This window comes from Actinia tenebrosa, unplaced genomic scaffold (genome assembly GCF_029948245.1).
Source record: "Actinia tenebrosa isolate PJP-AT-01 unplaced genomic scaffold, QUT_ActTen_1.0 PGA_scaffold10__47_contigs__length_13832649, whole genome shotgun sequence".
Taxonomy (NCBI): Eukaryota; Metazoa; Cnidaria; class Anthozoa; order Actiniaria; family Actiniidae; genus Actinia; species Actinia tenebrosa.
Window position 1 is genome coordinate 12,799,723 of NW_028292570.1, and position 23,560 is coordinate 12,823,282.

At 37.3% G+C, this 23,560-nt stretch overlaps 1 protein-coding gene across 4 annotated transcripts; it reads right to left on the bottom strand.

Annotated features, from left to right (window-relative positions):
- Positions 1–236: 236 nt before the first annotated feature.
- LOC116307241 (uncharacterized) lies at positions 237–23,427 on the bottom strand. Of its 4 annotated transcripts, XM_089027029.1 has the most exons (6): positions 23,234–23,427; positions 22,737–22,825; positions 15,984–16,037; positions 5,140–5,786; positions 2,209–2,457; positions 237–646 (listed from the first exon to the last, which is right to left on the bottom strand). In XM_089027029.1, exons 4-6 carry the CDS (start codon positions 5,740–5,742, stop codon positions 311–313), a joined length of 1,188 nt encoding a protein of 395 aa, XP_088883155.1. In that variant the 5' UTR covers positions 5,743–5,786; positions 15,984–16,037; positions 22,737–22,825; positions 23,234–23,427; the 3' UTR covers positions 237–310. The 4 variants fall into 4 exon arrangements, 3 of the variants coding, with proteins under 3 accessions (XP_088883155.1, XP_088883154.1, XP_088883156.1); XM_089027028.1 differs by lacking the exon at positions 15,984–16,037 and having other exon boundaries at positions 23,234–23,425; XM_089027030.1 differs by lacking the exons at positions 15,984–16,037; positions 22,737–22,825; positions 23,234–23,427 and adding an exon at positions 6,556–6,719.
- Between the last annotated feature and the right edge of the window lie 133 nt (positions 23,428–23,560).

Consider the following 23,560-nt stretch of genomic DNA (forward strand, 5'->3'; position numbering starts at 1 on the left):
GGTGGTGTCACACTTGGTGGTGGATTGTTGAAGCACTGTCACGTGGTGGTGGATTACTGTCACTTGCTGTTGAATCACTGTCACTTGTTTGCAGTCACGTGGTGGTGGAGTAATGTCACTTGGTGGTGGACTGCTGGTATTATACTTGCTTGTTGAAGCACTGTCACGTTGTTGAAGCACTGTCACGTGGTGGTGGATTACTGTCACTTGGTGGTGGTGGATTACTGTCACTCTTGGTGGTTGATCACTGTCACTTGTTGAAGCACTGTCACGTGGTGGTGGATTACTGTCACTTGGTGGTGGATCACTGTCACTTGTTGAAGGCACTGTCACGTGGTGGTGGATTACTGTCACTTGCTGTTGAATCACTGTCACTTGTTGAAGCACTGTCACGTGGTGGTGGATTACTGTCACGTGGTGGTGGATCACTGTCACGTGGTGGTGGATTACTGTCACTTGGTGGTGGATCACTGTCACTTGTTGAAGCACTGTCACGTGGTGGTGGATTACTGTCACTTGCTGTTGAATCACTGTCACTTGTTGAAGCACTGTCACTTGGTGGTGGATCACTGTCACTTGGTGGTGGATCACTGCCACTTGGTGGTGGATCACTGCCACGTGGTGGTGAAGCACTGCTTTCAATCTCCTTTGATTAAAAAGCCAAAACCCACTGAATATTCTGGGGGTATTTGGTTTAAACTTTTCTAGAAATTACCTCGAGTTTATTGTCTATGAAACGTATAATTTAATGTGCTATAGCTTTCTTTTGATATTTCGGTCCAAACTCGTGGATCTTTGATCCATAATAAGGGGAATATACTACCGAAACAAGTAGATTATGAATATAAAATCCCAGTTGATTTTGGTCGCGTCTCAGAATTTGCACCGAATAGCATGGGGCACGTGCTCACCTTTAGATCTGATTACCACTCTTTTCATTGCTATGCGCTGATCAAGACAACAGTAGAGACAGGGAAATTGGGCAATACACTTCGATCAATCAAATAAATTGGTCGGTACCTTTATATTCTCTCATTGGCGGCAATGTATTGGCCTATTTCCCTGTTGCGACTGTCTCCATCAGCATGCACGTAGCAGTGAAAAGAGTGGTAAAACATTACTAGTACAACTCACAAAAAAATCCTTTTTTGGTGCGGAAAATCGACTGAAGAAGGTCATATAACATACATATTAACATTAGCAATGAAATAAACTTTCAAGTCAGAAACCTAGATTCTGGATACCTTCACGCAAATGTCACAGAATAAATTGATTTGCATTGCTTGCCTTCTGCCATAATAAAGTTCCTAAGATTCACGACTGTAAGAAATGTGAACATGCGCGTCTTGCTTTGTGGTGTAAAAAGAGAGAATTTTGAGGTCACAAATAATTTTTGTAACTATTAATTTTGACAGATTTGTGCAATGCATAACGTTTGGAGAATCAAAAGACCGGGTTCCAATGACATAATTTGTGCCATGAATAACGTTTTTATAGTAAAGACCAGCTTCCAATGACATAATTTTGACAGATTTGTGCCATGCATTACGTTTTAAGAACCAATGAAATAATTCGTGAGTTTTTCACAGTCAAAAAATAAATATATAAATAAATAATGTATAGTTTTATTTGAAAATTTCGCCACAAGTTTTTGACTTGTATTTCCACTGCAACTATTTGACTAATAAGTAGGGTCTGGGTACGAGAGTGTCGGGGTACGATAATTCGTTATGCAAAAAGCCGTTATATGTATTCGTTTTCAAAAAGCGCTCTTTGTATAATAAATTTACTCCTTGTGCTCAAACATCTCGCACTTTTAATGCTTTTCACTGAGATATAGAGGTTAAAAAATACAAAATAATTTCGAAAATAAAAAAAATTTCCTATCTCCTCGTATATAAATTAATGGGGTTCCATTTTAAGTACTGTTTAAAAAACGAGCAGGAGTGTTTTATCGGGTAGTTTATTAACGGCTTAGAAAACTCATGATTTATGTTCTCATATGGTACAGAATTCTTTACGAAATGAAACAAGTTTGATAGAGAAAATCCAAGTTAAAGTTTATGCAAATGAAGACGAATCTATATCAGATATAAAATCACCTTCATGGTCATGATTCCTATTGTGTTTCCTTCATGAATTATTAATGCGTTTTCTAAGCTAAATTAAACTTGTGTATAAATTATTGCTTGATGGTAATGTACTTACCTTTAAAAATCCATCAATGAAGTCATCCAACTTCTTCCTCTGACTATCTTCGTAAGTTGAACCAGGAAACAGCTCGATTGAACGACACAAGTGATCCTTTAGAAAAGTCCAGTCCTCCTCCTCCATTGCTTGAACTTGAATGCCTTCCTTGAAGAGTTTTCTTAGACCTTCCTTCGCATTTTCTATTTCTTTTCCTAACTCTTTGCCTTCTTTTGTCGCAGCCTCTTTTTTCGAAAGTAACCAATAAGCCTTAAAGATAATACGATTTGCACAATGCATTATTCGTCATGTAAGTAATTTAGCAAGTAAGTAATTTATTTATTCACGTAGTCATAAAGAGCTCACAATAAGAACTCGTTAGAACGCGCACGTGCTACATTAAAATCTTAATATTACATATATAAAAATCTAGATCTAAAAATATTGCATAAGTATAGAAATCTATATAAGACTTTAGCATATACCAACTTGTGTACTTCCTAAGAACGCGCGCGCTCATTGGTTAATTGGAGGTGAATATTGTGCGATATTCACTTCTGAATCTCATAATATTGAGTCGGCAACAAAATGGCATCTGCCGGCAATCGTTTTGCTACAATTTCCGATGAGGAAATCGAAAAAATGAAAGTAAATGCCATTCCTATCAAAACTAAAAAGGCAACGAAGTATGGCCTAAAAGGTTTGCTAAAAGGTTTGCGTGAATTTGTCACGCAAAAAAGAGTAAAAGTTTCTGTTTGTTTGTTTTTATTGAATTATTGTATATAAAAATAAGTTACTCTGTACACAAGTTGGCTAAAACAGTTATTCGCCTCAGGCTCAGTGAACTATGGAGAATATTTACCTCGCGTCTCGGTAAATATTCCCCGATATTCACTTCGCCTTCGGCGAATAATTGCTAAATAACCACCCCACCCCACCCTACTGATAATCTAGGATCCAAATACCCCTAAATATAAACCAAAAAATATTTAACGATTAGACTACGAGGTCGAGTTTTCTATGAGTCAATAGATAGAAATAGACTATTTGACTCGTAGATAATAAAAATTCATAGTTTGAGTGCAGCTTCTTGTAGTTATGAAGGTTTTTCCATGCCATATGCTAATGCGGTGACGTATGAGGAGGCATTTATGGTTATTCGTTGTTCCTTGTAATTCGAAACACCGGCTTCTATGTGAAAAATAGCTTGCAATAATTTCTATAAGGGCAATGGGCAAAGCAATGACGTATTTCAAATTTAATTTATGTGTGCCAGTAAGGTTTTGTATATTAAATGATTACTCCTCATACGTCACGACATTAGCATATGGCATGGAAAAACCTTTATAACCTCAAGAAGCCGCACTCAAACTATGAATTTTTTTCGGGCTTTTCCACATCTTACCCCATGTAGAATCAATACTGTGAATATCGTCAGAAGGATGATAGGCACTTTAAATTCGTTCTATTTCTATAGCTTTTTGTCTCTATTATTACACTCAAAACCCTCTTTCCAAAATTTTTCTCCTTTTTATCAGTTCTTAGGATCATTTTTCTAATTAATGAGTGATAAACTGAATGGATTTATTTACAACATTCAAAGCCGTGCCACGTTCATACAATTCCCTTAAGATTCTTGTCTGTTAACTTCGTTGCACTTTTTTTGATGTTTTGTACGTTCTTACCGTTTAAAATTCTTCTTGAATACATGTGAATAAGTTGTCTTTTGGATATTTTCTGTTCTTTGAAGGAATCCTTTTAAAATGCCATCATTATCTCACTAGTCAGTTGTTTGTTTGTCGTAAATTTGAACATGAAAATCTCAGTGAAATCTGACGGCCGCTTTTTCGTGTTAAAATTGCCATTATTATACAGTTTTTTATTTATCTGTACTGTCCAAAACCTCCATTCCCTTCCTTGGTACAGTCTTGTCTTTTCTACAATCGATTTTTAAAGATTTTTTTGACAACAAGCCGAGATTTCGACGAAACTTGACCATGCATTTGTTCATTTTTCGCTACTCGCTATCTATCACAGGATAGGTAGTGAGTACGTTAACCAATCAGATTGCAGGATTCGTGATAGTATGCTGGTAGGTTTATGCTAGTACATAATAGAAATCTAGGTAAGACTATAACTATCCTACCCTACCCTATTCGTCATTAACTGAGATAAGATCTAGATTTGATTAACAAAAAAAAATTAGGAAATCTAGAAAGCAAGCATCGATTAAACTGAATTCAGAAGCAATAGACCTTTTCGGCTTGGGCGTAATGTTTTCCCATTTCAGACCACGTGTCATTCCCTAGAGTATTATTTCTTTGTTTAGCGGTTGCGCATCAGAAGACACATGAATATGGATACATCACAAACAAGTGAATAACCGTAGTCTGAACTGGGAAAACATTACGCCCAACCCGAAAAGGTCTATCGATTCCAACCAGATATGAATAGTACTATTCGTCCATCTTTTGGTCAGAGCGTCAGATTCTAGGCCTCGAAGTTGAGAGTTCGAACCCTGGCCCAGGAGGCCGCTCCTTTTCCTACATGTTTTGTTGTTGTGTGGTGGTGGTGGTGTTGTAATTGTTAAACTGACATTTTGTTAATTGGTCCTTGTTTCGAGGCCTGACCGCGGAGCACCCTAAAAAGGGGGCGGGGCTAAGACTGAAAATTAAAAGAGACTAGCCATGCAAAACGCTAGTGGGGCAGGGGGCTGAAAAATTTAGTTGCTTTTAGCAAGAAGTGTGGGGGCTATAGCCCATGCAGCCCCACCGCCTCCCGTTGTCTCTGTATTTTAGCGAATGTTGTAAAAACAATTGGACAAGGAAATACTTAAAAACGTAAAAGCTACATAGATTTATGAATGACATAAACTGATTAGAATCAATCCGTAAGGGAAATTAATATAGCTAACCAAACGAATAATATTATTGTGCATCGCCTAATACTCACCTTGTAAATAAAGGTTGGTTTCACTATGAAAGGAATGTTCAGTGGTTCAAGATTCTTCTTATAGAATTCAATCAGCTTCTTAGTGCAGCTCTTTTTGCGATCATGTGTTATTGATTCATGGCACGGCTGCAAAGTTATGTACATATACATAACTTTACGGCCAGGCGAACCTTCGAGGTTTAAAGAGGTCATTTCTGAAGCTAGACGCTCAAGTTCTCTCTCTCTGGCATCTTCAAGGAAAAATTCCTCTGCATGCTTTGTACCTTCGTCCCTTTGTTGCACACAGTTTTCAAACAGCGCCTTGTATTTTACATCATTCCCTATTTTAAGTACAACGAAACTCACAACATATTTCGGTTGACTTTGCGGGTTCTTATCTCCTAATGTGTAGACTCTACATTCATCCTCATCCAAGCATTGCATTATGGTATTCCAGTTCAATACTTTAGGTACATGAAAGAAGGCCTCACAAAACTGAGATTTATTTAATTCAGGTAAATCTGAAATTACTTTATGGCCTGCGCGTCTTGTAGGGGTATTCAAAATAGAGTATAGTTGGCAGTGTGCATCAGAACAACCAGGAGTATTATTTGCTTCTGCCATCGTCAATGTAAACGAACCAACTGCTGAAGATATTTCCAGTCAATCTGACGAAAAATGACGAATCGATTAGTAACGCTTTCTAGACTAATTAGTTCGTTGGGGGGGAGGGGGGGGGGGGTTGAAAGATTTTTTTTTTTTTTTTGGATTTTGCGAAATTTAAAATACTTTTTATACTTTTAAAAAAGGACTAAAATTTAGTATTTTACCTGAAAAATAATTCTCTTTCACTAAAGCATTGTTAAAAATGAATGAAGGCAATTATTCAAAACATATTCAGTTGTGTGTCAATTTCAGCTGGTATTTGGAAATCCTAATCTTGAGGACGTTCGCAAATGATTGCGTTTCCCCGTTTCCCATTTCCCCCCTCAAACTTCGCATGGTGTCCTCTTTTAAGGTTTCTAGTTGATTAGGCACCTCCTTAAACGTGGTCATCCGAGCCAGGTGAAGGTGTAACGCAGATGTGTAATTACAAAGACAGCGCCTTCTCAGTTATTTTAAGACCCTGAGTGTTGGTCTGGTCAGGACTCGCAAATCACAGCCATCCTTCCAGTACTGCATTATTAGTGACTGTACAACTGTATCATCAAAAAAACCTGTATCATCTGCTGTTGATTGCTGAAACTTCTCATACTTTTTTGTTTTGACACTGGAAGATGTGCTGTTAGAGATACTTCACTGACTTCTAGATCATCAATAAGGAAGGTGTGCGGAACGGCTTAGTGTGTGTGCAAGTTGCATGTCTTTTCCAGGCTTGTATCTTACTGTTAGGTAATACCTCTGTAGACTAATGATCATCTCAGTGATATAGTATACCTTTTGAGTTTTCCTTTGATGTCTAGAGCTTGAGTTTTCTTTTAGGCGTGCTTTCGTATCGACGAAAAACGAAACAGTCAAAACTCGCCCATTCTCTCAACTGTAAACTGACAAAATTTCTATGAACTTTTTTGGCGTCCTTCCAATCTAAGTTTTGATTGGTTCTTCGTTTCTTCGATTGTTTGGGAAACACAGCTGGCGTAGCGGTGAGGTAGAGCGCTTTCCTCTTACCAAGGCTATCCACGTTTGATTCCCCGCGGACACAATCTCGTGTGTCAGTAGAATTGTTTGTTGGTTTTCTCCTGTGCTTTGAGAGTTTATTTCACTCCCTTTTTCGTCCCTACGCCAAAAGCAACTTCTAAGCTCTAAATGGAATTCAGTGGATGAAAGAGGCACCCTGTGGTTGTTTTGTGTACGCTAGATGATTTATAATCTAGATAGTTCGTTATTTTTCCCACCCATATTTGAAGGTACAAAATAATACAAATAGTACATAAGCTTCTTGAGAACATCCTACTCAAGAATCTTTATCAAGCGGCAGTCCTTTGCGCCTGCAGAACAGAGATGATCATGAGTCTACATAAGTATGAGCTAACAGTAAGATACAAGCCTGGAAAATATAACGTCGATTATCCATCTTACCAGTAAAATTGATCTATGGACATTTAAATCGAGCGAATCAATATTTGATCTCCGTATTCACAGAATAATATCCACGAGTTCGCTAAAGCAGTTTGATCTTGAAAGATCACACAGCCTTTAAGACTACTATTTTAACTGTAAAGTATGTACTTTTTCTAATGATTTCAAACAAAAGCCGGGCAAAATGTCTAAAGAAGTATTTCATCGGTTTCAGAAGCGCTTTCAAGGATATTTTATGGTCATCTGCATACTGAAAGCGGAAGTTTCATCGAACCTGGTTGACAAAAATGATATAGTATACCTTTTGAGTTTTCCTTTGATGTCTAGAGCTTGAGTTTTCTTTTAGGCGTGCTTTCGTATCGACGAAAAACGAAACAGTCAAAACTCGCCCATTCTCTCAACTGTAAACTGACAAAATTTCTATGAACTTTTTTGGCGTCCTTCCAATCTAAGTTTTGATTGGTCCTTCGTTTCTTCTATTGTTTGGGAAACACAGCTGGCGTAGCGGTGAGGTAGAGCGCTTTCCTCTTACCAAGGCTATCCACGTTTGATTCCCCGCGGACACAATCTCGTGTGTCAGTAGAATTGTTTGTTGGTTTTCTCCTGTGCTTTGAGAGTTTATTTTACTCCCTTTTTCGTCCCTACGCCAAAATCAACTTCTAAAATCCAAATGGAATTCAGTGAATGAAGAGGCACCCTGTGGTTGTTTTGTGTACGCTAGATAGTTTATAATCTAGATAGTTTGTTATTTTTCCCACCCATATTTGAAGAAGGTACAAAATAATACAAATAGTACATAAGCTTCTTGAGAACATCCTACTCAAGAATCTTTATCAAGCGGCAGTCCTTTGCGCCTGCAGAACTGAGATGATCATGAGTCTACATAAGTATGAGCTAACAGTAAGATACAAGCCTGGAAAATATAACGTCGATTATCCATCTTACCAGTAAAATTGATCTATGGACATTTAAATCGAGCGAATCAATATTTGATCTCCGTATTCACAGAATAATATCCACGAGTTCGCTAAAGCAGTTTGATCTTGAAAGATCACACAGCCTTTAAGACTTTAATCAATACTGAAAGTATCCTATCAGGGGTTAGGTGATCTTTAATGGATTTTTAAATCGAACGAATTAATATTTTGATCTCTGTGTAATGAACAGAAAGGGCATTTAAGTATCCACAAATTCGCAAAAAACAGTTTCATTTTAAGGTATCAGGGTACCCCAAGATTGCTGTGAAAGATTGATTTTTTGGTTTTTACATTTTGTGAGAGAATGCACGATAAGCTATCATTTTCCCAAAATGATTTTCGAGAAATAAACGAAAAACGACTTTTTAGCTTTAATAGTTTTCGATTTATCGTTGACATCACTTGTCGTCGCTACGTCTCTATCAGCCACTGTTGTTTTACCTTGGACGCTTTTGAACCTTCATTTTGATTTCCTGCTGCTTGCTTGCTTTTCTCTTTAGTTAGGCGAACAAAATGTCTGAACTTGAATAATAGCGATGTGATAAAGTGATTCGATCTTCTGGATACTTTATGTCAACAAAGGCACTTCTTGGCTTGAAAAACAATTTTGCGCTTTTCTCGGAAGTGATACACGTACATTTTGAGTTCGTTGTCAAAGGGAATTTAACCGATTTCACTGAAGTTTTGAGGAAGTCATGTTGGATAGCTGTTCTTCAAAAAGGTGTCTCCGATTTTTGACTTTTTGTTTATTTCCAAAGTTATCGTGGATTTTGGTTCGGATACAGCTAATATAGAAGCGTCATAACTTTAGGAGCGTATAAAAAAGCAACGGGGTAACTAATCGAAAATCGGAGACACACCGCCGACTTTGACAAGTGATGTCTTGTGATCCTGGAAAGTTAATAACCATTGGTTTCCGATGATTACCGGCTGTCATCGAACTCCGCGAAGATGCCTAGGTGAAAATTTGAATAATTCGCTCTAACTTAAAAGGATGAATTTATTTTACAAAAAAGAAAAAAGGAATAGTTTCTACATTTATCCAGCATTCAGAAAATGTATACTTTGTTGAGGTTTCGATTAAAAGGTTTTGTGCTATTAAGAGTTGAATGCACACTGGTCGCTAGGGGTACTATCTCAACCTGTAAAATATGTACTTTTTCTAATGATTTCAAAGAAAAACAGGCCAAAATGTCTAAAGAAGTATTTCATCGGATTCAGAAGCGCTTTCAAGGATATTTTATGGTCATCTGCATACTGATCAAAGCGGAAGTTTCATCGAACCTGGTTGACAAAAATGATATAGTATACCTTTTGAGTTTTCCTTTGATGTCTAGAGCTTGAGTTTTCGTTTAGGCGTGCTTTCGTATCGACGAAAAACGAAACAGTCAAAACTCGCCCATTCTCTCAACTGTAAACTGACAAAATTTCTATGAACTTTTTTGGCGTCCTTCCAATCTAAGTTTTGATTGGTCCTTCGTTTCTTCTATTGTTTGGGAAACACAGCTGGCGTAGCGGTGAGGTAGAGCGCTTTCCTCTTACCAAGGCTATCCACGTTTGATTCCCCGCGGACACAATCTCGTGTGTCAGTAGAATTGTTTGTTGGTTTTCTCCTGTGCTTTGAGAGTTTATTTTACTCCCTTTTTCGTCCCTACGCCAAAATCAACTTCTAAGCTCTAAATGGAATTCAGTGGATGAAAGAGGCACCCTGTGGTTGTTTTGTGTACGCTAGATGATTTATAATCTAGATAGTTCGTTATTTTTCCCACCCATATTTGAAGGTACAAAATAATACAAATAGTACATAAGCTTCTTGAGAACATCCTACTCAAGAATCTTTATCAAGCGGCAGTCCTTTGCGCCTGCAGGACAGAGATGATCATGAGTCTACATAAGTATGAGCTAACAGTAAGATACAAGCCTGGAAAATATAACGTCGATTATCCATCTTACCAGTAAAATTGATCCATGGACATTTAAATCGAGCGAATCAATATTTGATCTCCGTATTCACAGAATAATATCCATGAGTTCGCTAAAGCAGTTTGATCTTGAAAGATCACACAGCCTTTGGGACTACTATTTTAACTGTAAAGTATGTACTTTTTCTAATGATTTCAAACAAAAGCCGGGCAAAATGTCTAAAGAAGTATTTCATCGGTTTCAGAAGCGCTTTCAAGGATATTTTATGGTCATCTGCATACTGAAAGCGGAAGTTTCATCGAACCTGGTTGACAAAAATGATATAGTATACCTTTTGAGTTTTCCTTTGATGTCTAGAGCTTGAGTTTTCTTTTAGGCGTGCTTTCGTATCGACGAAAAACGAAACAGTCAAAACTCGCCCATTCTCTCAACTGTAAACTGACAAAATTTCTATGAACTTTTTTGGCGTCCTTCCAATCTAAGTTTTGATTGGTTCTTCATTTCTTCGATTGTTTGGGAAACACAGCTGGCGTAGCGGTGAGGTAGAGCGCTTTCCTCTTACCAAGGCTATCCACGTTTGATTCCCCGCGGACACAATCTCGTGTGTCAGTAGAATTGTTTGTTGGTTTTCTCCTGTGCTTTGAGAGTTTATTTTACTCCCTTTTTCGTCCCTACGCCAAAATCAACTTCTAAGCTCTAAATGGAATTCAGTGGATGAAAGAGGCACCCTGTGGTTGTTTTGTGTACGCTAGATGATTTATAATCTAGATAGTTCGTTATTTTTCCCACCCATATTTGAAGGTACAAAATAATACAAATAGTACATAAGCTTCTTGAGAACATCCTACTCAAGAATCTTTATCAAGCGGCAGTCCTTTGCGCCTGCAGAACTGAGATGATCATGAGTCTACATAAGTATGAGCTAACAGTAAGATACAAGCCTGGAAAATATAACGTCGATTATCCATCTTACCAGTAAAATTGATCTATGGACATTTAAATCGAGCGAATCAATATTTGATCTCCGTATTCACAGAATAATATCCACGAGTTCGCTAAAGCAGTTTGATCTTGAAAGATCACACAGCCTTTAAGACTACTATTTTAACTGTAAAGTATGTACTTTTTCTAATGATTTCAAACAAAAGCCGGGCAAAATGTCTAAAGAAGTATTTCATCGGTTTCAGAAGCGCTTTCAAGGATATTTTATGGTCATCTGCATACTGAAAGCGGAAGTTTCATCGAACCTGGTTGACAAAAATGATATAGTATACCTTTTGAGTTTTCCTTTGATGTCTAGAGCTTGAGTTTTCTTTTAGGCGTGCTTTCGTATCGACGAAAAACGAAACAGTCAAAACTCGCCCATTCTCTCAACTGTAAACTGACAAAATTTCTATGAACTTTTTTGGCGTCCTTCCAATCTAAGTTTTGATTGGTCCTTCGTTTCTTCTATTGTTTGGGAAACACAGCTGGCGTAGCGGTGAGGTAGAGCGCTTTCCTCTTACCAAGGCTATCCACGTTTGATTCCCCGCGGACACAATCTCGTGTGTCAGTAGAATTGTTTGTTGGTTTTCTCCTGTGCTTTGAGAGTTTATTTCACTCCCTTTTTCGTCCCTACGCCAAAAGCAACTTCTAAGCTCTAAATGGAATTCAGTGGATGAAAGAGGCACCCTGTGGTTGTTTTGTGTACGCTAGATGATTTATAATCTAGATAGTTCGTTATTTTTCCCACCCATATTTGAAGGTACAAAATAATACAAATAGTACATAAGCTTCTTGAGAACATCCTACTCAAGAATCTTTATCAAGCGGCAGTCCTTTGCGCCTGCAGAACTGAGATGATCATGAGTCTACATAAGTATGAGCTAACAGTAAGATACAAGCCTGGAAAATATAACGTCGATTATCCATCTTACCAGTAAAATTGATCTATGGACATTTAAATCGAGCGAATCAATATTTGATCTCCGTATTCACAGAATAATATCCACGAGTTCGCTAAAGCAGTTTGATCTTGAAAGATCACACAGCCTTTAAGACTGTACTATTTTAACTGTAAAGTATGTACTTTTTCTAATGATTTCAAACAAAAGCCGGGCAAAATGTCTAAAGAAGTATTTCATCGGTTTCAGAAGCGCTTTCAAGGATATTTTATGGTCATCTGCATACTGAAAGCGGAAGTTTCATCGAACCTGGTTGACAAAAATGATATAGTATACCTTTTGAGTTTTCCTTTGATGTCTAGAGCTTGAGTTTTCGTTTAGGCGTGCTTTCGTATCGACGAAAAACGAAACAGTCAAAACTCGCCCATTCTCTCAACTGTAAACTGACAAAATTTCTATGAACTTTTTTGGCGTCCTTCCAATCTAAGTTTTGATTGGTCCTTCGTTTCTTCTATTGTTTGGGAAACACAGCTGGCGTAGCGGTGAGGTAGAGCGCTTTCCTCTTACCAAGGCTATCCACGTTTGATTCCCCGCGGACACAATCTCGTGTGTCAGTAGAATTGTTTGTTGGTTTTCTCCTGTGCTTTGAGAGTTTATTTCACTCCCTTTTTCGTCCCTACGCCAAAAGCAACTTCTAAGCTCTAAATGGAATTCAGTGGATGAAAGAGGCACCCTGTGGTTGTTTTGTGTACGCTAGATGATTTATAATCTAGATAGTTCGTTATTTTCCCCACCCATATTTGAAGGTACAAAATAATACAAATAGTACATAAGCTTCTTGAGAACATCCTACTCAAGAATCTTTATCAAGCGGCAGTCCTTTGCGCCTGCAGAACAGAGATGATCATGAGTCTACATAAGTATGAGCTAACAGTAAGATACAAGCCTGGAAAATATAACGTCGATTATCCATCTTACCAGTAAAATTGATCTATGGACATTTAAATCGAGCGAATCAATATTTGATCTCCGTATTCACAGAATAATATCCACGAGTTCGCTAAAGCAGTTTGATCTTGAAAGATCACACAGCCTTTAAGACTACTATTTTAACTGTAAAGTATGTACTTTTTCTAATGATTTCAAACAAAAGCCGGGCAAAATGTCTAAAGAAGTATTTCATCGGTTTCAGAAGCGCTTTCAAGGATATTTTATGGTCATCTGCATACTGAAAGCGGAAGTTTCATCGAACCTGGTTGACAAAAATGATATAGTATACCTTTTGAGTTTTCCTTTGATGTCTAGAGCTTGAGTTTTCTTTTAGGCGTGCTTTCGTATCGACGAAAAACGAAACAGTCAAAACTCGCCCATTCTCTCAACTGTAAACTGACAAAATTTCTATGAACTTTTTTGGCGTCCTTCCAATCTAAGTTTTGATTGGTTCTTCATTTCTTCGATTGTTTGGGAAACACAGCTGGCGTAGCGGTGAGGTAGAGCGCTTTCCTCTTACCAAGGCTATCCAGGTTTGATTCCCGGACACAATCTCTTGTGTGAGTAGAATTTTTTGTTGGTTTTCTCCTGTGCTTTGAGAGTTTACTTTACTCCATTTTTCTTACCTTCTGTCAAAATCAACTTCTAAGTTCCAAATGGAATTCAGTGGATGAAAGAGGTACCCTGTGGTTGTTTTGTGTACGCTAGATATGGTTTATCATCTAGATAGTTCGTTATTTTTCCCACCCATATTTGAAGGTACGTTTTTTAATGTATGTGGGGGGGGGGGGGGGGGCTGGGGCTTCAGGGGGGAGGGGGTCATTTATAATTTTACGGAAGATCAAACCTTTTTATTTCGAAGAAAGCTTAATAGGAGGGTCGTGAATTGTTTTAGGCTACATACATTTTTAGAAAGTTTACTGCGAATCCCCAAGCCCTTTTCCCACAGTAAAAAACGTACCTTCCCTGAGTGACCACAGAGGGCAGCTGCAATCGAATGATAGTTGGAAACAAGTACAATTTGCTGCCAATCGGTAAAAGCTGCGGCAAATAATTCAAAAGTTACTTAGAAAATAAAGCAAAATATGACAAAATAAAACAAACGTTGCTAAGAACTTCTGCGCACGCATGGTAAAGGAAGAACTGGAACTAGCAGAGTGTTTAGCAAATCGGAGATGGCGGCCAATTTGGCGAACGCGGTATTTTATAGTTCAGAAGTGCTATGTAGCGCCGCCAAGTTTTGCTTTGCTTTTATTTGCTTGCAGCTGTCCCCTGTGGACCACCGTACGTAATAGAACAATTTTCGTATTGCAGGCTGTGGAAAGCTCAGTGCATGCCGTATGTGTGCCTTGCCGTGCCTTTACTTGCCTTGATTGGCTGTTTTTTTCCCTTGGCAATGTGAATGTTCTATAGCCCTATGTGCCATGAAGCGCGATAATGATAGGATAACAGGTAATGTGATTGGTCTGGCAGTGTCGTGTTTTAGCTTGATCGTGTCCGCGCCCGCGTGTTTCGGGTATTTGATTGGATGGAGAGTAAATTCTCGCGCAATGTGATTGGTCTGGCGTATGTCTTGCCGTGTCATGTCCACGTTCGTGACACGGGCTTTTCATCTGCGGGCATGGCATGCATTCTGTAGGGTCTGACGCAAAAGCCATTCTTGGTTTGCAATCATTCCCAAGTAAAATAACGAAAGCCATGGTCGCCGTGTTAGAAGATGTAACAGAATTTGTTAAAAATATCTTTTTTCAAATTCTTCCAACATAACGGCTTGAATCATTTGCATTACATTGCATTGTGGAACTGATTTCCAAGCTAGTGTTTATTTTGTGCTCTTAAAAGCAGTGCCACAATGCAATGCAATGCCAAATCGACCCATCTCAATTGAGGGCTTTATATTCCAAGGAAAGGGGTTGTCCATGGGAGTTCTAAGGTGCCTGTGACCCCTGTTATTGGTCAGATTGGTGGAGAGAGACTCTACCTCATTTTGGGAATTCCTCGATAACCCCCTGATAGGAATTTTCTTCTTTCTAAGGATTTCTTCAGGATTTGTTGGATCATATTATAGTTCTATATTTTAACTTATCTTTCTTAATATAGTTATCTTCTATTAGTCTTTTCATTAGTATATATTTACAGGACCCTAACACGCTTGTGGATTAGGCATTCCTGAATGAAGATTGATCATTATATTTTGAACTCAGTTCAAGTTCTTTGTCATCAGCTGTCAATCAAAACTGTTCATCTATGTAACATAAGATGGTCGCGTGACCTCTATAGTCTCGTGATCTGTCGACACACCTTCGGATCTCTTGTGTATTGTATTATCCTACAACAGTTCTAGATATTAGCACTAAATTCGTTAAAAAAATACGCCAAACTGGAAACCAAATGTTTGTGAAGCCATAGGGTACCAAATATATCACAGATTCAAGAAAAATGTTCAATAAAAATAATATAGAATTGAAAATCACTAAGCTTGATTAGGACACTACGACATTATACAGGATAGTCAAGAAAATCAAAGAAATATATGAGAAAAAAAGATTAAAATACGATACTTGATTAAGAAATTATACACCTAGACGTTTGATAAATGGCTTGGTGTTTCAAATAAACCATTCGTACGATTCTGTCTGAGTTAAGAAAAGAAAACTTTGGAAAACTTTGGAAACTTTGCCAAGAACATGCGCCAACACCCATATTAACAGCATCCTTCGATCGATGATCAAAACTGTTCACTAACAGACGAGATCAGCCCAGCTAAACTGCTTGGAATCCAAATTCTTACTTCATTATTCTACAAGCATTATCCTATCTGGTTATTTGGTCAAATGAGGTTTTTACGGGCTTTCAAATCACACAGTTACAAGTTCAACTCTTCCATGATCAAAGCTGCGTATTGTAGAACCTTACAGGTAATCTTATCTAGAATATACTAAGAGATCTACTATATCACACGTAACTAATGTATTTATGCACTGATTGATACAAATTAACACGTATAACTTACTTCAAATGCAAAGAGAAGAGAATAAGAACAACGAGTGACCAAACGCTTGCTTCCCTTTCATTAAACAAACAGGAAATGCAAATCAAACAAGCAGAAGGACTGGTACAAGCAGGGGTTGGTCTGGGGGGGGGAGGGGGGGAGGGGGGGGGGAGGGGGGAGGGGGGGAGGGGGGAGGAAACACTAAAATGCTGCTAACACCTTTCAAAACCTTATTTAGAAAGATAATCTAAACCCGCCTAGCCCCCAGCTTCTATGCCACCTTTAATCAAAATTGAGTTGTAGAAATATTTTCTTATTTTTCTCTTCATAAGCCAGTGAAGTAAACGTTTTCAGAGCGTAGCTCCTTCACCAGACATGAATAATAAATGACGAGCAAACAGTAAATCACGTGCACATATTTGCATCAACACAGAATGTTTGACCTTCTTTGAGTCCTTCACTTGTCTCTCTTCTGCTGGGTGCATCTCAGCTACGTGCTTTGTAAACACATTCCTAATAACCCCCCTCCATATACACTCGCCATGCTCCTTTGTCCTGATATAGACCCCTTGCAGCACTTTGGAATGCAGCTCAATTATTCGTGTTTATATAAATCATGCCCAGTGTTGACATAAAGAGGTGGAGAGATTGGAAGATTGGAGGGACTAAATCCAGAAAACATTTGACTCAGTAGGACAAAGATAATTAGATAAGCTGCCAATTGGAATATGATGCTACTCATATACAGAGGGGGGTTACTGGTAATCTATTGTTAGCTTTACGATGCAAGAGTAGATTATTCAACGTGAAAATATTATCTACAGTATTTGGCAGCATAAAATTAATTCATCTATGAATGCCAGGTGATTTTGCTTCTCTCAGCCCAAACACTTCGTAATCAATCAGTGAACATTTCGTTCATAGCTCAACATTTTCTAGTTCATGGGTTTTGGTTCAATAAACAACAGATTTTACTTGAAAACAAAGAAAACTCAATTAATTAAGTTAATACTGGTGTTAACACCGGAAAACATATGCAGTAATTGTTGACCACCGTCACTGCCTAAATTGAAGTGCTTTTCAAATTATTTTTATAATCATCCATCTATTTACCCTGGTCCCAGAGATTTCTCGTATTTTTTTTTCTCTGTAAAATCGCCGCGAAGCGGCAACAACGAGCTGCGAAGCAGCGAGCCGCGAGAAACCTCTGGTCACGACCGTTGAGAACCTCACTTTCATGCCATCATAGCTGTCAAATCCATCATTTCTAGTCGACCAATCACAAAAGGATGATCGTGTTACAAATTATAATTAGGGTGTGGAGGCTTAATGCTATATACCAACACTATTTTTTTCAAGTAGGGGTGGGAGAAGAGACTTTGTATATTTACGAGCTGTCAAAATAGTATGCTACACGTGCGACTCTTCTTACTTCGACTCAATAGTTATGTTATGCAGAAAGATTATAATACACCGGTAAAGGTATTTATACAGCGTCCAAACGACTTCTGTAGAGCTTGCAGAGAAAGTATAAAAATCAGTGGGCGCTCGCAAATTAATATTTTTGGAGCAAATAAACAAGAATTTCTTCGCCGTATTTTCGATTCATCAATATCTCCTGTTAAACTGCTTGCTGTCATGCCTCGGGAATTCAACTCTCGGATATGAGACTCCACCAGCGAATTTAGCGGACAAATCACCAAGACGATGGCGTTCCTTGGGTAAGGAAAGCCTCTGAGATTAAGTTCCTTACAGAAGTCGACCAGTAGTTGGAATATGATTGACTTGCCATGGCCGGTTGGCAAAACGGCGAAGACATCTTCTCGGTTTAACAGACCAAACAAAGCGTTGCTTTGCTCAGCCGATAGCTGTTCTATTTCGGGAAAACGACTTTCGAGAATTGACTTCAAGATACTCTCGAATAGTTCTCTGGATATCAAAACCGTCATTGAAACTATAAACTAGCAATATTTATAAACTATAGACTTTAGATAAGATTGTAAGATGTGTTAAAGATCAAACTTCAGGCTGACAAGACGCTATAATGACAATATAGTCCGATGGCACGAAAAGCCTGACCCCCTCCCCCCAAACAAAAATATTGACGTGACAAGCTCATTCAGCCCCTACCCCCATAGATATCTAATCCAGCCAATCATATTTCTCGTACAGTGATTAAAATAGCCATCCAATCAGAATTCGACGATCATAAGTTGATGGCATGAAAGTGAGGTTCTCAACGGTCGTGACCAGAGGTTTCTCGCGGCTCGCTGCTTCGCAGCTCGTTGTTGCCGCTTCGCGGCGATTTTACAGAGAAAAAAAATACGAGAAAGCTCTGGGACCAGGGTACCATCTATTATCAAATATTTAGAACTTTTGAAACAAAAGGGAAGATGTTCCAGATGAGCGCCGTCAGCCAAAATGCATTAGCATAATACTGGAAAACATGTGCAGTAATAGTTGACCACCGTCACTGCCTAAATTGAAGTGATATTCAAATTATTTTTATAATCATCCATCTATTAATGAATATTTAGAACTTTTGAAACAAAAGGGAAGATGTTCCAGATGAGCGCCGTCAGCCAAAATTTTAATGAAACACAATTAATGATCATAAATTTTTTGGTTGAAAGATTGAAGCTTTGGTCTGCTGCACTGTCGTGGAGATAATTATTGAACTGCTGACATATTACCAAATATGTACAAAACGGAATCCAGTAATTCTAACCAATCAAAAGACATGCCGCAGGAAAGAATAACACTCTATTGACTCAGGGATGGAGTTCTGTATATTTATTTAAATCACTATTGACAGCATCCTTCAATCCATAATAAAAATGCTTCCCAACTTCATTGTCTTCCACTAGGAATCTTGAAAACTTTTCAATAGAATTTATATTTTGAACTCAGTTCAAGTTCTTTGTCATATCAGCTGTCAATCAAAACTGTTCATCTATGTAACATAAGATGGTCGCGTGACCTCTACAGTCTCGTGATCTGTTGACACACATTCAAATCTCTTGGGTATTGTATTATCCTACAACAGTTCTAGATATTAGCACTAAATTTGTCAAAAAAATATGCCAAACTGGAAACCAAATGTTTGTGAAGCTATAGGGTACCAAGAATATCAAAGATTCAAGAAAAATGTTCAATAAAAACAATATAGAATTGAAAATCACCAAGCTTGATTAGGACACTATGACACACAGGATAGTCAAGAAAATCAAAGAAATATATGAGAAAAAAAGATTAAAATACGATACTAAATTAAGAAATTATACACCTAGACGTTTGATAAATGGCTTTAGGTTTCAAATAAACCATTCATACGATTCTGTCTAAGTTAAGGAAGAAAAAAAAACTTTGGAAAACTTTGACAAGACAGCCAACACCCATATTTACACAGAGTCCTTCGTTCGATGGCTGATCAAAACTGTTCACTAACAGACGATATCAACCCAGCTAAACTGCTTGGAATCCAAATTCTTACTTCATTATTCTAAAAGCATTTGACCCAAGCAAGTTTGAGGGCTTTATCCATATGATTAAAAGATACCATATTCAACCCTCCCTCCTCTCTAGCGCCAATTATAGTTCTTTTCTTTATTTTGGCTGGTTTGTCTTTCCAAATGAAATTAAACGTGATCTTATCTACTTCCGTAGCAAAGTTATTTGGGACCGGTAGAACGGACGCGTTATAAATAAGTTTTGACAACCCTAACGTTTTAACAATATTAATTCTACCATAAAGAGATAGATTACGTTTTTTCCAAACATAGAGGCAGCTCTTTAGTTTTTTTAATTTTTCATAAAAATTTAATTGATTGCTTAACTCGTTGTTATACGTAAAATAAATACCGAGAGCTAGAATGGGTTCCGAGGTCCAATTCAACCCGAAGGGCTGAGACGTTTTGCCCTTATCCAAGCCGATCCACATCGCTTCGGTTTTATTGATATTTATTTCCAATCCTGAAATAGCTTTAAAGCTTTCTAATAGCTTCAGGAGATTTTGTATAGATTTTTCATTTTCCATAAAACATGTTGTATCGTCGGCGTATTGCGTAAGTTTAATTTCATTGCCCCTAATGTTGATGCCCTTAATTTCAGAGTTATTATTAATGGCATATGCTAATAACTCGACAGCAAGCACGAAAAGTGGGCCGGTTATTAGATGGAAGAGAAGCGGAATGGAAAGTAATACCACATGAAACTCTTATTAGATATGGAGGACTTTTCTTGTTCACGTGCGATTTTGATGTAAGGATGCTAAACATAACCGGTATACCGTCCTTCTATGAGAATATTCAGAGATATCTTCAAGATTTCAACTCAAAATCTTCCTCAAAGAAAAGTATTCTAGAAAAAAGTATTTGGAACAACAAATTAATTAAGGTCGGTGATTCATCAGTGTTTTATAAATCATGGTTTAACCAAGGTATCAGGACTACAGAGGATCTTTTAGATGCTGAAAACAGATTTTTAAGTTTTTCTGATTTCAAGAATAAATATGGCATTCACACTGATTTTCTCACGTACCAGGGAGTAGTGAGTGCAGTTAAGAAGCTTCTAAACACGGCCTCCAAATTCGAATATGAAAAAACTTATTGCGATTTATCCAAAATGAGTGCAAAATCCATAAGACAGATTTTTGTGTGCAGGGATTTTTTACCGCCTACAAATCAACCTATGATTCTTCAGGAAGGTGTCAACCCTTCCGAACTAAGTACGGTATATTCACTCCCTTTCATTGTAACAAAGGAAATTAAACTCTCGATGTTTCAGTTGAAAATTATTCACAATATACTCCCTTTAAAAAACTACTTATTTAAAATTGGCGTCACTGAAAACGATATTTGTCCGTTTTGTACTGATCGTGAAAAACATACTTCTAAGCACTTCTTTATTTTTTGTAAAAGAGCTCAATCTTTTTGGAAAAAATTTAAAGCATGGTGGCTAGAAATTACTCCTACAGCTGAATTTGAAATCACTACAGCAATGATAATGTATGGTTATCTAACCAACATCAAAAAAAATATTTTGATAAATCATTTAATTTTGATTGCAAAGCAAAACATGTTTTATGCTTTTATAAGTGAGGAATGTTATACTTTCCAAACTTTTCTCAAGCACGCAAAAGCTAAATTCGATTTAGAAAGAAAAATTGCTTTATCCAAATCAAAATGCGCCAAACTATCTTTCGAAAAGAAGTGGTCCCCTTTTTCTAAATTTTTGAGCAAAGATATTTCAAATAGTGTAGATTGATTAAGATAAGTTTCTCTTTTGAGTCTTTACAGTGCAAAAATAATAATATATATTCTTTTTGTTGTTGTTTGTTTTTTTTTTGTTTGTTTGTTTGTATTGTCTATTATATACGACAATAATAATTAGAAGAACAATCTAAATTTAATAGAAAATGTCACTTTCTTTTTTTTTTCTCCCCTCTCTCTCTGTTTTCTTCTTCAAAAACATTCAAATGTCATATAAATAGTAGGAGAGGAGGTCGGTAACAAAAATAAATAAATTAATAAAAATAATAATAATAATAATAATAATGAAAAAAATTACCAACGTGTATAAGAAATATAAGGAAAAGAGACAGAAAATGTTATATATAGCTTTATGTGTATATCTGTATATTGTAAAGTGAAACGTCTTTGTTGTAATAAAGTATTTATTATTGAAAAATAAAAAATAAAAAAAATTAATTAAAAAAAATATATTAAAAAAAAGTTATTGAAAAGTGACGGCGCACTGGTCAAAGACAAGCCTTGTATCTTTTCGTTCGAATTGAGACTTTCGCATTTTCTTCAAGCTACGATATAAGAGCTAAATACATTTACCATAAATGTCAAAGAGCAGAATGAAGGTTTAAAAAGTATCCTACATTCAACATAGCGCGTACAGTAATGCTCATGTGCCAAAATATTTTGCACCAAGTACTCTGCTCTCTGCGATACTCGATCATTGTTAATATCTATTGTCGGATCTCTCATTTGTTCGGCGAGACGTTATATGTATGTACGTTGCCCTGATTTTTCCCAAAACACTACGATGTTTCAAAGCAAGAACCACTAAAATCTTCAAAAAACTTAATTACGATGTGTTTCGTCCATTTTATAACAAATATTTCCATCGAAATTTGCGTAAGACTTTGCAACGTGAAAGCGTACCGCGAGATCGCTTTTGTCTGCCATTTTCAAAACACAGGAGACCCAATCATTTACCACAGCAAGACCAAAATTCTTTATTCAGCAATGCCACACAATAAATAGATAACGGGCCGAAACATCATCGCTTTCGAAGCGATATAGGCTTGTTGAATATACTTTTTGAGTGAGTGAAAGACAGTTTATGTAAATACGAGGTCTTTCAACGACAAAAGTTTATTTTATGTAATTGTACTCGCAGGAAAAGCTAAATGAATGGCTGATATTTGGTGTAATGTGTAATTCCTATTCTAATCTGTACGGAAATATTGAAAAAGTTATTTTATTATTCACCGATCCGAGGCCATCGAAACTTCCTTTTCTAGAAAGTAAAAACACATGATTTTTCGCCAAAAACGCCTGAATTCTTGAAAATTACTCTGTGATACATCTTTGACTACACAAATAATAGTAATTGCTGTGGTTTTTGGTCTTAATTTTTTCCAAGGCCGACGTTTTCTGTACCTTTGAGTGTTTTGCTTTTAAAACCCGCGGGAATCCCTCGATGCAGATGCGCAGTAAGTGTACGCGCTGACAATAGTAGGCACCAACATTAAATACTCACAATCAGTCTGTAGGAGTGGTTGTTTCTTGTTCCGCTTTGCTTCCTCCGTCGCTTACCAAGCAGTGCAGAACTTACTTGGCTCTTGTCTTCTGTATCAAACCAACAAAAAATGCATCAACCATTTAGAAAAATAACTGTTAAACATAAAACTTGTAGACTAGATTTACTCCATTTGCTCATGATATCACTGCACGAATGATTCATTTCTTTACTGATTCCAAATCAAAACCAAGTCAGTCAGCTATATCTCAGACAACCCTTGGAATCTTTCAATTGCTACAAACAAACTAGGTTCTTAATACACTATATCTTTTTTATGTACAGACATGGTTAATTAGTTTATTGAAAGCTGAACATGTTTTTTTGGTACAAGAGGAAAATATGATTCTATCCGACGAAACGAAAGTGAAACAAAATGACGTAAAAACTAAACAAACGAAACATAAAGTCTAGCGCTACAAAACTAGAAAAACTTACAGAAATCTCTAAATCCTTACCTTCAGTTTGATTTTAATTGTAGAGTGAAACCAATTTCTTTATATAACTTGTTTAAAGTTTTCCGTAATTTCTTCAACGTCTTGATCGGTTGGTAGATAGCAGAGTCTGGATGGTTTTGGGACATTATTCGACCAATAGAATTGTTGTATCGAACTGACGCTAAGTCTTAGCCAATCAAAACTGGCCACCTTAGCTGTTTCGCAGACGTTTATTTCGAGGAATTACACCTGCTGAGCGCAGGCTAAAGAAAACCATGACAATTGACGTTAGGTGTTAGCCAATCAAAACTGGCCACCTTAGCCAAGCATCCTGACAACTGGCCACCA